Source organism: Oncorhynchus nerka, linkage group LG10 (assembly GCF_034236695.1).
Source record: "Oncorhynchus nerka isolate Pitt River linkage group LG10, Oner_Uvic_2.0, whole genome shotgun sequence".
Classification (NCBI taxonomy): Eukaryota; Metazoa; Chordata; class Actinopteri; order Salmoniformes; family Salmonidae; genus Oncorhynchus; species Oncorhynchus nerka.
The window spans coordinates 43,942,416-43,958,066 of NC_088405.1; the positions used below are offsets into that span (position 1 = coordinate 43,942,416).

General features: G+C 44.3%; 1 protein-coding gene across 1 annotated transcript in view; it reads left to right on the top strand.

The window, feature by feature from the left end:
• The window catches only part of ablim1a (actin binding LIM protein 1a), a 112,613-nt gene that overhangs the window by 53,307 nt on the left and 43,655 nt on the right, over positions 1 to 15,651 (top strand). Inside the window, exons 3-4 of the mRNA XM_065023443.1 lie at positions 11,529 to 11,712; positions 12,943 to 13,055. Of these exons, the coding sequence (XP_064879515.1) occupies positions 11,529 to 11,712; positions 12,943 to 13,055 (297 nt within the window). The remainder of the gene's footprint in view (positions 1 to 11,528; positions 11,713 to 12,942; positions 13,056 to 15,651) is intronic.

A 15,651-nucleotide genomic window follows, 5' to 3' on the forward strand; every position in this document is an offset into this window, starting at 1 on the left:
CGATTACAGCTCAGCAATTAACACCATAGTACCCTCCAAACTCGTCATTTAGCTCGAGACCCGGGGTCTCGACCCAACCCTGTGCAACTGAAAACAGCAGAGGGAGCACCCACGTATGTAAAGTGGGACATTTTTAAGTTCCATCACGGACAAACTGAAATGATCCACCCACACAGACAGCATGGTGAAGAAGGCGCAACAGCGCCTCTTCAACTTCAGGAGGCTGAAGAAATTTGGCTTGTCACCGAAAACACTCTCAAACTTTGACAGATGCACAATTGAGAGCATGTGACCAATAGAATTTGATTTGATTTGCTTTGATTTTCAATTCTTATTGCTAGCTCTCTCATCACCAATCACCATCACTGTTTCCTCATGTTTCCTCCTTCCATTGAAAATGGTTGTCGCTGGTAACTAGGTCACTGATTATAGCCCCAAGTGTGAGCCAAACTAATGCACATCAAGTATAGCCTGGTCCCAATGAATCACAGTCTCTGCTTGTTTATTCACCCAAGGCCCAGAGGACTACAATGTGTGGCCTGTTTATCTCCTGTTGTGTCAAAGTTACAAGTGCCTTGTCAATATTATAATAAACAGATTGAACAGCCAATTAGTTCATATTTTCCCACAGCTGCTGTACACAGTCCAGAAATCGAGAATAACAATTAGTCAGTTAGCTAGTTAGCTAGCCAGGTCATCAAATCCTACTTGAAGGCAAGTACTGTGGCATTGAGAGTCACATAGCCATAATATCATTTCAACAGTATGAACAGGCAGTGGTTACAGTAAATCCACTCATTTGGAGTTACACTACATTACCAAAGTATTTGGACACCTGCTTGTACATCTCATTCCAAAATCATGGGCAATAACATGGAGTTGGTCCCCCAATAGTTGGTCCCTCAAATATAACAGACTCCACTCTTATGTGAAGGCTTTCCACTAGATGTTGGAATCTAATCAAATCAAATGTATTTATATAGCACTTCTTACATCAGCTGATATCACAAAGTGCTGTACAGAAACCCAGCCTAAAACCCCAAACAGCAAGCAATGCAGGTCTAGAAGCACAGTGGCTAGGAAAAACTCCCTAGAAAGGCCAAAACCTAGGAAGAAACCTAGAGAGGGACCAGGCTATGAGGGGTGACCAGTCCTCTTCTGGCTGTGCCGGGTGGAGATTATAACAGAACATGGCCAAGATGTTCAAATGTTCATAAATGACCAGCATGGTCAAATAATAATAATCACATTAGTTGTCGAGGGTGCAACAGGTCAGCACCTCAGGAGTAAATGTCAGTTGGCTTGTCATAGCCGATCATTGAGAGTATCTCTACCACTCCTGCTGTCTCTAGAGAGTTGAAAACAGCAGGTCTGGGACAGGTAGCACGTCCGGTGAACAGGTCAGGGTTCCATAGCCGCAGGCAGAACAGTTGAAACTGGAGCAGCAGCACGGCCAGGTGGACTGGGGACAGCAAGGAGTCATCATGCCAGGTAGTCCTGAGGCATGGTCCTAGGGCTCAGGTCCTCCGAGAGAGAGAAAGAAAGAAAGAAAGAGAGAAAGAGAGAATTAGAGAGAGCATACTTAAATTCACACAGGACACCGGATAAGACAGGAGAAATACTCCAGATATAACAGACTGACCCTAGCCCCCCGACACATAAACTACTGCAGCATAAATACTGGTGGCTGAGACAGGAGGGGTCAGGAGACACTGTGGCCCCTCCCGATGATACCCCTGGAAAGGACCAAACAGGCTGGATATAACCCCACCCACTTTGTCCAAGCACAGCCCCCACACCACTAGAGGGATATCTTCAACCAACAACATACCATCCTGAGACAAGGCCGAGTATAGCCCACAAAGATCTCCGCCACGGCACAACCCAAGGGGGGGGCGCCAACCCAGACAGGAAGACCACGTCAGTGACTCAACCCACTCAAGTGACGCACCCCTCCTAGGGACGGCATGGAAGAGCACCAGTAAGCCAATTACTCAGCCCCTGTAATAGGGTTAGAGGCAGAGAATCCCAGTGGAGAGAGGGGAACCGGCCAGGCAAAGACAGCAAGGGCGGTTCGTTGCTCCAGTACCTTTCCGTTCACCTTCACACTCCTGGACCAGACTACAATCAATCATAGGACCTACTGAATAGATGAGTCTTCAATAAAGACTTAAAGGTTGAGACCGAGTCTGCGTCTCTCACATGGGTAGGCAGACCATTCCATAAAAATGGAGCTCTATAGGAGAAAGCTCTGCCTCCAGCTGTTTGCTTAGAAATTCTAGGGACAATTAGGAGACCTTATGACTGTAGCGTACGTGTAGGTATGTACGGCAGGACCAAATCGGAAAGATAGGTAGGAGCAAGCCCATGTAATGCTTTGTAGGTTAGCAGTAAAACCTTGAAATCAGCCCTTGCCTTAACAGGAAGCCAGTGTAGAGAGGCTAGCACTGGAGTAATATGATCACATTTTTTGGTTCTAGTCAGGATTCTAACAGCCGTATTTAGCACTAACTAAAGTTTATTTAGTCCTTTATTCGGGTAGCCGGAAAATAGAGCATTGCAGTAGTCTAACCTAGTAGTGACAAAAGCATGGATACATTTTTCTGCATCATTTTTAGACAGAAAAATTCAGATTTTTGCAATGTTACGTAGATGGAAAAAAAGCTGTCCTTGAAACAGTCTTGATATGTTCGTCAAAAGAGAGATCAGCATCCAGAATAATGCCTAGGTCCTTCACAGTTTTATTCGAGACGACTGTACAACCATCAAGATTAATTGTCAGATTCAACAGAAGATCTCTTTGTTTCTTGGGACCTAGAACATGCATCTCTATTTTTTCTGAGTTTAAAAGTAGAACGTTTCTAGCCATCCACTTCCTTATGTCTGAAACAAAGGCTTCCAGCAAGGGCAATTTTGGGGCTTCACCATGTTTAATTGAAATGTACAGCTGTGCATCATCCGCATAGCAGTGTAAGTTAACATTATGTTTTCAAATGACATCCCCATGAGGTAAAATATATAGTGAAAACAATAATGGTCCTAAAACGGAACCTTGAGGAACACCGATATTTACAGTTGATTTGTCAGAGGACAAACCATCCACAGAGACAAACTGATATCTTTCCGACAGAGAAGATCTAAACCAGGCCAGAACTTGTTCGTGTAGACCAATTTGGGTTTCCAATCTCTCCAAAAGAATATGGTGATCGATGGTATCAAATGCAGCACTAAGGTCTAGGAGCAGGAGGACAGATGCAGAGCCTCGGTCTGACGCCATTAAAAGGTCATTTACCACCTTCACAAGTGCAGTCTCAGTGCTATGATGGGGTCTAAAACTAGAAGCATTTCGTATACATTGTTTGTCTTCAGCAAGGCAGTGAGTTGCTGCGCAACATCTTTTTCTAAAACTTTTGAGAGGAATGGGACATTCGATATAGGCCGAAAGTTTTTTATATTTTCTGGGTCAAGGTTTGGCTTTTTCAAGAAAGGCTTTATTACTGCCACTTTTAGTGAGTTTGGTACACATCCGGTGGATATTAAGACGTTTATTATGTTCAACATAGAAGGGCCAAGCACAGGAAGCAGTTATTTCAGTAGTTTAGTTGGAATAGGGTCCAGCATGCAGCTTGAAGCTTTAGGGGCAATGATTATTTTCATCATGGTGTCAAGAGATATAGTATTAAAACACTTTAGCGTCTCCCTTGATCCTAGGTCCTGGTAGAGTTGTGCAGACTCAGGACGACTGAGCTTTGGAGGAATATGCAGATTTAAAGAGGAGTCTGTAATTTGCTTTCTAATAATCATGATCTTTTCCTCAAAGAAGTTCATGAATTTATTACTGTTGAAGTGAAAGCCATCCTCTCTTGGGGAATGCTGCTTTTTAGTTAGCTTTGTAACAGTATTAAAAATACATTTTGGATTGGTGTTATTTTCCTCAACTAAGTTGGAAAAATAGGATGATCGAGCAGCAGTGAGGGCTCTTCGATACTGCACGGTACTGTCTTTCCAAGCTAGTTGTAAGACTTCCAGTTTGGTGTGGCACCATTTCCGTTCCAATTTTCTGGAAGTTTGCTTCATTGCTCGGCTATTTTCTATATTCCATGGAGCTATTTTCTTATGACAAATATTTTTCGTTTTTAGGGGTGCGACTGCATCTAGGGTATTGCGAAAGGTTAAATTGAGTTCCTCAGGTGGTTAACTGATTTTTGTCCTCTAATGTCCTTGGGTAGGCAGAGAGAGTGTGGAAGAGTGTGGAAGGATCCCCCCGCGGGGGATATGGTCACTAGTGTAACCAGGAGGTGAGGCCTCATTTAACACAGTAAATTCATCAGGCTTAAGCCAAGTTTCAGTCATGCCAATCACATCAAGATCATGATCAGTGAATAGTTAATTGACTATAACTGCCTTGGAAGTGAGGGATCTAACATTAAGTAGCCCTGTTTTGAGATGTGAGGTATCACAATCTCTTTCAATAATGGCAGGAATGGAGGAGGTCTTTATTCTAGTGAGATAGCTAAGGCGAACACCGCCATGTTTAGTTTTGCCCAACCTAGGTTGAGGCACAGACACGGTCTCAATGGGGATAGCTGAGCTGACTGTGCAGGCTAACAGCCTGCTGCCTAGCCTACACCCTATTTCATTGTGGAGCTAGGGGAGTTAGAGCCCTGTCTATGTTTGTAGATAAGATGAGAGCACCCCTCCAGCTAAGATGGAGTCCGTCACTCCTCAACAGGCCATGCTTGGTCCTGTTTGTGGGTGAGTCTCACCAATTATCTACAAATTCTATCTTTTGGGAGGGGCAGAAAACAGTTTTCAACCAGCGATTGAGTTGTGAGACTCTGCTGTAGAGCTCATCACTCCCCCTAACTGGGAAGGGGCCAGAGACAATTACTCGATGCCGACACATCTTTCTAGCTGATTTACACGCTGAAGTTATGTTGCGCTTGGTGACCTCTTACTCTTTCATCCTAACATCGTTGGTGCCGACGTGGATAACAATATCTCTATACTCTCTACACTCACCAGTTATAGCTTTAGCCAGCACCATCTTCAGATTAGCCTTAACGTCAGCAGCCCTGTCCCCTGGTAAACAGTGTGTGATCGCTGGATGATTCGTTTTAAGTCTAATACTGTGGGTAATGGAGTCGCCAATGACCAGGGTTTTCAATTTGTCAGAGCTAATGGTGGGAGGTTTCGGCATTTCAGACCCCATAACGGGAGGAGTAGAGACCAGAGAAGGCTCGGCCTCTGACTCCGACTCGCTGCTTAATGGGGAGAACCGGTTGAAAGTTTTTGTCGGCTGAATGAGCGACACCGGTTGAGCATTCCTACAGCATTTCCCTCAAGAAGTCATGAGAAAGTTGTCTGGCTGCAGAGACCGTGCGATGGGGATTTATACTACTATCTGTACTTACTAGTGGCACCGACGCTGTTTCATCCTTTCCTACACTGAAATTACCCTTGCCTAACGACTGCATCTGAAGCTGGGCTTGTAGCACAGCTATCCTCGCCGCAAGGCGATCGTTCTCCTGTATATTACGAGTACAGCAACTGCAATTAGAAGGCATCATTTTAATGTTACTACTTAGCTTCGGCTGGTGGAGGTCTTGACGAACCACGTCCAGATAAAGCGTCCGGAGTGAAAAAGTTGAATGGAAAAAAGTTGAGTGAGGGAAAAACAAAAAAATATAAACGGTAATTAAAAGTAAAAAACGTGAAGTTGTCAGGTAGCAAAGTAAGGTTAGCAACAAAACGCACAGCAGCACGTAAACAAGTCTGCAAGTTGTGACCGGAAATGACACTCTTCTATAATAAAAAGAGAAATACAGAGAGAAATGCCCACCTCTCCACTTTCGTGGTAGACAAAAACTTTGCTGCGTCGTCTTGCTTCCACTAAGCCACGAGAGCATTAGTGAGGTTGGGCACTGATGTTGGGCAATTAGGCCTTAGCTGGCAGTCGGCGTTCCAATTCATCCCAAAAGTGTTCGATTAGGCTAAGGTCAGGAACCTGTGCAGGCCAGTGAAATGTACATGGCTGTGTGCTCAATTTTATACATCTGTCAGGTGTGGCTGAAATAGCCGAAATGACTAATTTGAAGGGGTGTCCACATATTTTGTATATATAGTGTATCTTATTTCAGATATTCTGTGTTGGATGAACCTCAACTGTTGAGGTTGTTATAGCTAATCTCTGACGGGGTGAGTGTTTGTGATTTGGCGTTGCTCACCCCCTCCTCAAATCAAAGTACAGTTGCCTCACACACCGAGATAAAGCCCTAAATCTGTCTATGTCAAGTGTTGTTGGTGCCGCTGTCCTTACAGGCACTGTGTGGTGGGGGTATGTGCATGTGTGTGTGTGTGTGTGTGTGTGTGGGCTGGCAGTTGTCAAAGCATACATTAGAGCTATCCTCTTAAAAAGTGTAAAAGCAACTGTCAAATTGTTGATTCTGTTGTCTTTAGCTGCATCCCAAATGGTACCGTATTCCCTATACAGTGCACTACTGTTGATCAGAGCCCTATGCTCCCTGGTTAAAAGGAGTGCACTATATAGGGAATAGGTTACAATGTGGGATGCCCCCTTTAACTTAATTTGCATTGTTATTGCAACATGCTTGCTCCTACATGTACATTAGTCAGAAAAAATGTATTATGCTAAAAATGTGTGCGTGGTTTTACTGTATCCTCTATGATATTCCCCGTGTTTTGGTATTTGGTATTTTACTAGGATCCCCATTAGCTGTTGCAAAAGCAGTAGCTACTCTTCCTGGGGTACACACGAAACCTGAAACATGACATAATATAGAACATCAATAGACAAGAACAACTCAAGGACAGAAATACAAACATTTTTTTTAAAGGCACACGTAACCTACACATCAATGAATGCACATAAACTACTGTATCTAGGTCAGATAGGGGAGAGCCGTTGTTCGTGAGGTGTTGCTTCATCTGTTTTTTGAAACCAGGTTTGCTGTTAATTTGAGCAATATGAGATGGAAGGAAGTTCCATGCAATAAGGGCTCTATATAATACTTTCTTGAAATTGTTCTGGATTTGGGGACTGTGAAAAGACCCCTGGTGGCACGTCTGTTGGGGTAAGAGTGTGTGTCAGAACTCTGTGTAAGTTGACTGTGAAACTATTTGGGATTTTCAACACATTAATCTTTCTTATATAAAAAGAAGAAGTGATTGCAGTCAGTCCTCAACTCTTATCCAAGAGAGACTGGCATGCATAGTATTAATATTAGGCCTCTGATTACAATGAAAAATGTGCAGCTATGTTCTGGGCCAGCTGCATCTTAGATATTTTCTTGCAGCACTGGACCACACGACTGGACAATAATCAAGATTAGACAAAACTAGAGGCTGCAGAACTTGCTTTTTGCAGTGTGGTGTCAAAAAAGCAGAGCATCTTTTTAAAGGACAGTCCTCTCCCCATCTTTACAACCATTGAATGTATATGTTTTGACCATGACAGTTACAATCCAAGGTAACGCCAAGTAATTTAGTCTCCTCAACTTGTTCAACAGCCACACCTATTCATTACCAGATTCAGCTGAGGTCTAGAACTTAAGGAATGATTTGTACTAAATACAATGCTCTTAGTTTTAGAGATGTTCAGGACCAGTTTATTACTGGCCACCCATTCCAAACAACTCTTTTTTAAGGGTTTCAGTGACTTCATTATCTGTGGTTGTTGATGCGTATATGGTTGAATCATCAACACACATGACTTGTTTAATGCCAGGTCTTTAGTCAGTTTGTCAGTTTGTTTGAAACTCCCACAGTCCCTATCCTCCACATACACAAATACTGTACACATGCACATGTACAAACACACACACACACACACACACACATACACATACACATACACATACACATACACATACACATACACACACACACAGAACACAAACCCAAGGTGGTATTTATGTGTGTCTATAGAGGAACCCATTGCATGCTACGCTTAGAGAAAAACTCATTTTAGCACTGTCCATGCATTTCACTTTCAATTACAAATTGCTTTGTTATAGCTCGCCGCCTCTCACACAGGGAGACATACACAAGCCCTTACAACAGAGAACACTGTTACCTTGCATGCAAACCAGCCTGACTTGTGTGGCCTAAACCTGCTTTAGACAAGGTGGGCTGAGAACCAATCAAATGGACTGTTTCCCAAATGGCACCATATTCCCAACATACTGTATGTAGTGCACTACTTTAGACCAGATACCTATGGGTCCTGATCAAAAGTAGTGCACTAGAGAATAGGGTGCATTTGGGACACTGCTAGACATTACCTCTGACTGATGGTTCTCGCTCAATTCGATTAGTTTAAGAACTAATCTAATCTAACTAATCTCTGAGCCTTAATCCAAATAAATGTTATTCTCTCTCTCTCTCTGGGTCAATTCATCATTGGGAGTGAATGCGGCTCGTTGCATACAGTATGTCATGGTTCCACCTGTAACCAGAGGACAGCAGAGACCATCCTCGAGACATTAATGGCACTCAAGTGTGCACTCAAGTGTGTCCAATTTGCTCAGTAAAGTATTATGTTTATCCTTAACCACTGATTCCTCATCTGGTTTCTTCTCTGCACCTGGGTCCAACCTTATCATGTCACAGCAAGCTTCACCCAGATAAATAATGTTTTAACCCAACAAGGAGCACTGCTGGGGCAGAAGCAATAATAACTCTCCCAAATATCAGAAACCCTGCGGACACTTATCGACTCCCTCCAACCACAGTTCAGCCTCAACCCAGGAGGAGCCAATGTCCAAGTCTTATCGCTCAGCGCTACAGGCATCGCTGTAGTTCCTCAAAGAAACTTGAACCAGGAACCCAAGATCCCAGCCCCCAAGTGGTGTGCTGGCCACCTGGAAAGATGCAAGGGTTCCTCACTGAGTGTTCTCTGGTGTTCAAGCTACAGTCCTTCTCGTTCCACACCGATCGGGCCATGATCACCAACATCATCTCTCTACTCTCGGGCAAGACCCTGGCGTGGGCAACGGCGATGTGGGAACTGCAGTCACCATCCTGCAGTTCCATATTAGCCTTCATTGCCGAGCAGCGATGAGTCTTTGACCACCCTGACGGCGGACGAGAAGTGGACAGTCGACTGTTCAATATCCACCAAGGGGCCAGACCAGTTGTTGACTTCGCCATTGAGTTCCGCAACCTTGCCGCCGAGAGTGGGTGGAATACCGAGGCCCTGGTCATCGCTTTCCACCAGGGTTTGTCTACCTCAATCAATGATGAACTGGCCTCAAAGGGAACTGGGAGAGGACCTCAAGTCCCTGATAACGCTGGCAATCAGGATCGACAACCGCCTCCAAGGATGAGTGAGACAGCGCATTTTTGACACCACCCCAGTATCCCGGTTTTCTGAGCACCCCAAGCCCCCGAACCCAGCATTCAGGTTCCCATGCAGCTGGGACGCACACGTCGGAGCCCACAGGTGCGTGAAAGGCCAAAGCAAAAGGTCTGAATACTTGTAAATGTAAATACGCTTTTTATTTCTCTATATAAATTTGCAATACATTTAAAAAACCTTGTTGTTTTGTCATTATGGGGTATTGTGTGTAGAATGATGAGACATTGTTTATTTAATAAATTTTGGAATAGGGCTGTAACGTAACAAAATTTCTAAAGTCAAGGGGTCTGAATTATTTCTGAATGCACTGTAGTTTCACCCTCTGGTTGGTATTGTCATTGGAACAACTTAGTCCTTTTTGAACAGACTAAGAGCAATTTATCTATTTGACATCTGTACAATATAAATAAAGTATTTCCTCGTTTATCATGGCAAATCTACTGTGGCAATTTACCCAACACTTTGTGTGAATGGAAACAAATTTTGGTGCAGCCTACTGTTATTTTTTTTACCCCTATTTATGTAATGCAAAAGTGTCTAATTTGTTAATTTCTTGTAAAGGTCGAGGGTAAAAATCCCTAGACTGACCATATTAGAAATGTGTAACTAAATCAAGTCAATCAAGTCATTTGTGCCAGATTGGCATGGGCTGGAATCAAACCTATGCCGACACGGTAGGCCTAATCGTGAATAATGATGAGTGAGAAAGTCACAGACACACACATATCATACCCCCAAGACATGCTAACCTCTCACCATTACAATAACAGGGGAGGTTAGCATTTTTGGAGGGTATAATATTTCTCACTCATCACTATTCAAGATTCATTCAGGACTGTCCATAATCATCGTAGCGTCCACATTAATGTAGAAGTGTTAAGAAACATATTATATTCTTATTTACAATTAAAGTGGCTCCATAATGTCCCAATACATTATATACAATTAATTTCCATTGGACAAAAAATAATCTGAAACACCAAACAACCAAAACAAACAGAAAAAGCATCCAACAAGTTTGTAGCTTGTTGATGTAATCAAGCTTGATGTAATCATTGCGCGCAAAAGGTGCTGAAAATATGCCTTCTGGAATGGCCCAGTAAGTCCTGACCTCAACCCGATTGAGATGCTGTGGCATGATCTTAAGAGAGATGATTCACACCAGGCATCCCAAGAATATTTCTGAACTGATACAGTTTTGTAAAGAGGAAAACTCCTCTTGACCATTGTGCAGGTCTGATCCGCATCTACAGAAAATGTTTGGTTGAGGTTATTGCTGCCAAAGTAGGGTCAACCAGTTATTAATAACAAGGGTTTACATACTTTTCCCACCCTGCACTGTGAATGTTTACATGGTGTGTACAATAAAGACATGAAAAAGTATAATTGTTGTGTGTTCTTAGTTTAATCAGACTCTGTTTGTCTATTGTTGTGACTTAGATGAAGATCAGATCAAATTGTATGACCAATTTATGCAGACGTCCAGGTAATTCCAAAGGGTTCACATACTTTTTCTTGCCACTGTAAGTGAATTTGTCCCAATACTTTTGGTCCCCTAAAATGGGGGGACGACGAACAAAAGGTGCTGTAATTTCCTAACAGGTATAAAAAATACCCCTAAATTAAAGCTGACAGTCTGCACTTTAACCTCGTAGTCATTGTATCCTTTTAAATCCAAAGTGTTGGAGTACAGAGCCAATACAACAACACATTTGTCACTTTCCCAATACATTTGTAGCTCGCTGTTCATTATTTACAAGTGCAAAATACAGCATTGGTAGCAATCCCATATGGGAAGACCCAAGGAGCGGCCTTCTTAATCATTTATTTATATTCCATATCTCTATAATTGAAGGTGGAAGATATTGTTCTTGTCTCTGGAAACACAATAAATAATTCACCTTACATATCCACAGAGGCATTGGCATTTGACTTTATTTTATCGTACTTTTTGTCAGAGTGACATTCAGTAGCCTAATGGACATACAAACACACATTTCTACACATCCACATGGAAAACCCACACATGGATGGATGGATGGATGGGTCGATGAATGGATAGGTTGATGGATGGATGGTTGGATGGATGGATGCATGGAAGGAGGGTAGAGAATAGCATGACTTACTGACTGCTTTTGTGTCCCTGCAGTGTGTGGCTGTGACCTGGCTCAGGGAGGCTTCTTCATGAAGAATGGAGACTACCTGTGTACCCTGGACTACCAGCGAATGCACGGGACGCGCTGCAATGGCTGTGGGGACTTTGTGGAGGGAGAGGTCGTCACTGCTCTGGGCAAGACCTACCACCCTGCCTGCTTCGTCTGCACCATCTGCAAGTAAGAACCCTCACCCGAAACCTACAGACACTTATTTTGAAGTGCATACTCCTATTTTGGAACTGTATGTATCCCTTACATGCTGACCATACTGCTTGCATTATGTGTGTGAGCGTAGCAGAATAAATTTACACATGTTATTCAATCATTTAATCCAAACTGCTAGAGTGCGTCAACGAGCGCCTGCGTAGCCAGGCGCTAAAACAGAACTTTGTAACATTTTTGACGCTTGAAGAGCTGCAAGTCCCGCCTCCCCCATCTCCTCATTGGTTTTTAGGAGCATATTCCCACGTGGGTGATTGAAAGATGAACTGAGGTTCACACTCCAGTCCAGTTGGTGGTGGTAATGCACCTTAAAGTCCAAAGAAGAAGAAGAAGAAGAAGAAGCAGAAGAATGAAGGAGGAGAGATTACTTGGAAACTAGGTTCACCCATTTATCTGTGGATTAATTGTCGGAGTAGAGGACCTTGTGCATTTCAGGTAAAATAACAACCCAATGTTTATATAGCAGGACAAACTAGCTAGCAACAGCAAACTAGCTAGCTAAATGGCCATGATTGTTTCATGCGTTTCGACCTGTCCCCAAATTAATAAAGTTGGTTCAGAGTTCATTGGTATCGTCTGGTATGGATGGACAAAATCGACATGCGTGCGATGGCGCACGAGGACGCACGTGCGTACTCGGTCTAGTCAGCATGTTAGTTATTCAGGAGAGTACTATTGAGAATCTATTTTTCAAATGAGCCCTGGTCAAGAGCTAGAAGCATTACTCATTATCTATCTCATTACTCTTATTGTTCACCTTATTGTACTCTTCTTATCAACCTGACTGCATCTTCTTATCTACATCGATTTCTTTGGTCTTGCAAAGGGTCACTCCAACAATGCTGAAACACGTTCACGTCATCATACGGGGTGGTAGGTAACCTAGTGGTTAGAGCGTTGGACTAGTAACCGAAAGGCTGATAGATCGAATCCCCGAGATGATAAGGTAAAAATCTGTCATTCTGTCCCTGAACAAGGCAGTTAACCCACTATTCCTAAGCCATCATTGAAAATTTGAATTTGTTCCTAACTGACTTGCCTAGTTAAACAAATAAAATTATACACTGTTACTCGATACATGGGATATTCTCAGCCAGACATACCCTAATGTGACCTGTACATTATCCATCTGTATCTGTTTGGTGTCTGACCATTAGTCCATGTATCTGTCTGTCTCTCCCACAGACGACCGTTTCCTGCTGGGGATAGGGTCACCTTCAATGGCAAAGACTGTCTGTGTCAGTACTGTGTCCAGCCCACATCCCCAGGACCCGGCAAAGACATCATTGACTCCAACTGTGAGTAGCCTGTCTCCACTCTCCTTACAGTACTGTGAATAGCTTAGTTACATTGAACTAACACTCAAACAAAAATGTCCAACAAATGTATTTGAGTTCATATGTGTGTAACCCATTGTTAGTGATAAACACCAGAACTCTGTAAACTACTGTCACGACTTCCGTCGAAGTAGGTCCCACTCCTTGTTCGGGCGGTGTTCGGCGGTCGACGTCACCGACCTTCTAGCCATCATTGATCCATTTTTACTTTTTCCATTGGTTTTGTCTTCCTACACACCTGGTTCCAATCCCTTCAATTGCATGTTGTGTATTTAACCCTCTGTTTCCCCTCATGTCCTTGTCGGAGATTGTTTGTCGTATGTAGGTGTTTATTGTTATTTCTGTTGTGCGACGGGTTTTGCACCTTCTATTTGTTATTTTGTATACTTTGGTTTTCGGAAGTTTTGATGTTTATTAAACAGCTCTGATTTACCAAGTTCATTCTCCTGCGCCTGACTTCCCTGCCATCAGCACGCACCACATTACAGAATCTTCGACCTTGCTATGGAGTCAGCAGGAGAGGGTACCCCGGCCATTGAGGTGGAGGAGCGCATCCAGGAGCATGCAGTTATGCTTCACCATCCTGGCGTTGCCATGGATCGCATTGTCCAGACGATGGACCGCTGGGAGAGACAGGGAGTTCTTCCAGCGCCTCCACCAGCACAACCGGGTTCTCTCTTGTGCGCATCTTTCCCGCCTGAACCCAGTGGGATCCATCTCTCCTTGACCCAGGAGTATGACGGGAGGGCTTCGAACTACCAGGGTTTTTTACTGCAATTAAACCTTTATCTGGCCACTGTCCACCTGGCTCCATGGTTCCTCTGGGAATCGAGGCAGCAGGCAGGGCACTCGGGCATCACACCAGGTGAGCTGGCATAATTCTCTCTCAGAGCCCTCTGTTGCACATATGTTTGTGTCTATTACTTTTCCTGAGTTTTCTCCATATTCCCAGCATAAGGCGCTCGTCGATTCAGGCGCGGCTGGGAATTTCAGCGATAGAGCATTAGCTCATAGTTTAGGGACCCCCATTTTTCCTGTGGATGTGCTCTTCCCCTTTCACCATTAGGGTCAGGGATAATTAGGGAGGTCACCACGCCGTTGGGTATGGTGATGCAGGGGGGTGATACAGAGAGAATTAGTCTCTTCCTCATTGACTCTCCTGCGTTTCCCGTGGTGCTGGGCCTACCCTGGTTAGCTTTTCATAACCCCACTGTTTCTTGGCCACAGAGGGCTCTCATGGGGTGGTCGCGAGAGTGCTCAGGTAGGTGTTGGTGCTACAACGGTGGAGAGTCCAGACCAGGTCTCCACCGTGCGCATTCTCCCTGAATATGCCGATTTGGCTCTCTCAATTACCACCTCATCGATGGGGCGATTGTGCGAAAGACCGCCTGGTAGATTCTGCACTTCCCAGGAGTCACGTGTATCCCCTCTCACAGGCGGAGACGGAGGCTATGGAAACATATGTTTTAGAATCCCTGCGTCAGGGGTACATTCAGTCCTCCACTTCACCCACCTCCTCGAGTTCCTTTTTTGTGAAGAAGAAGGATGGGGATCTGCACCCGTGCATTGACTATCTGGGTCTGAATCAGATGAGGTAGGTATAGTGAGGTATAGTTACCCGCTACCAATGCACGGGGCGTGCTTCTTCACCAAACTAGATCTCAGGAGCGCTTACAACCTGGTACGTATCTGAGAGGGAGATGAGTGGAAGACAAATCAAATCAAATCAAATGTATTTATATAGCCCTTCGTACATCAGCTGATATCTCAAAGTGCTGTACAGAAACCCAGCCTAAAACCCCAAACAGCAAGCAATGCAGGTGTAGAAGCACGGTGGCTAGGGAAAAACTCCCTAGAAAGGCCAAAACCTAGGAAGAAACCTAGAGAGAAACCCGGCTATGTGGGGTGGCCAGTCCTCTTCTGGCTGTGCCGGGTGGAGATTATAACAGAACATGGCCAAGATGTTCAAATGTTCATAAATGACCAGCATGGTCCAATAATAATAAGGCAGAACAGTTGAAACTGGAGCAGCAGCACGGCCAGGTGGACTGGGGACAGCAAGGAGTCATCCTGAGGCATGGTCCCGAGAGAGAGAAAGAAAGAGAGAAAGAGAGAATTAGAGAGAGCACACTAAATTCACACAGGACACCGAATAGGACAGGAGAAGTACTCCAGATATAACAAACTGACCCTAGCCCCCCGACACATAAACTACTGCAGCATAAATACTGGAGGCTGAGACAGGAGGGGTCAGGAGACACTGTGGCCCCATCCGAGGACACCCCCGGACAGGGCCAAACAGGAAGGATATAACCCCACCCACTTTGCCAAAGCACAGCCGCCACACCACTAGAGGGTTATCTTCAACCACCAACTTACCAACCTGAGAAAAGGCTGAGTATAGCCCACAAAGATCTCTGCCACGGCACAACCCAAGGGGGGGGGGGGGGAACTGGATGACCACAAGACGGCTTTCAGTACCACCTCTGGGCACTATGAGTGACTCGTCATGCCGTACGGGTTGATGAATGCGCCCTCAGTCTTCCAAGCATTTTGT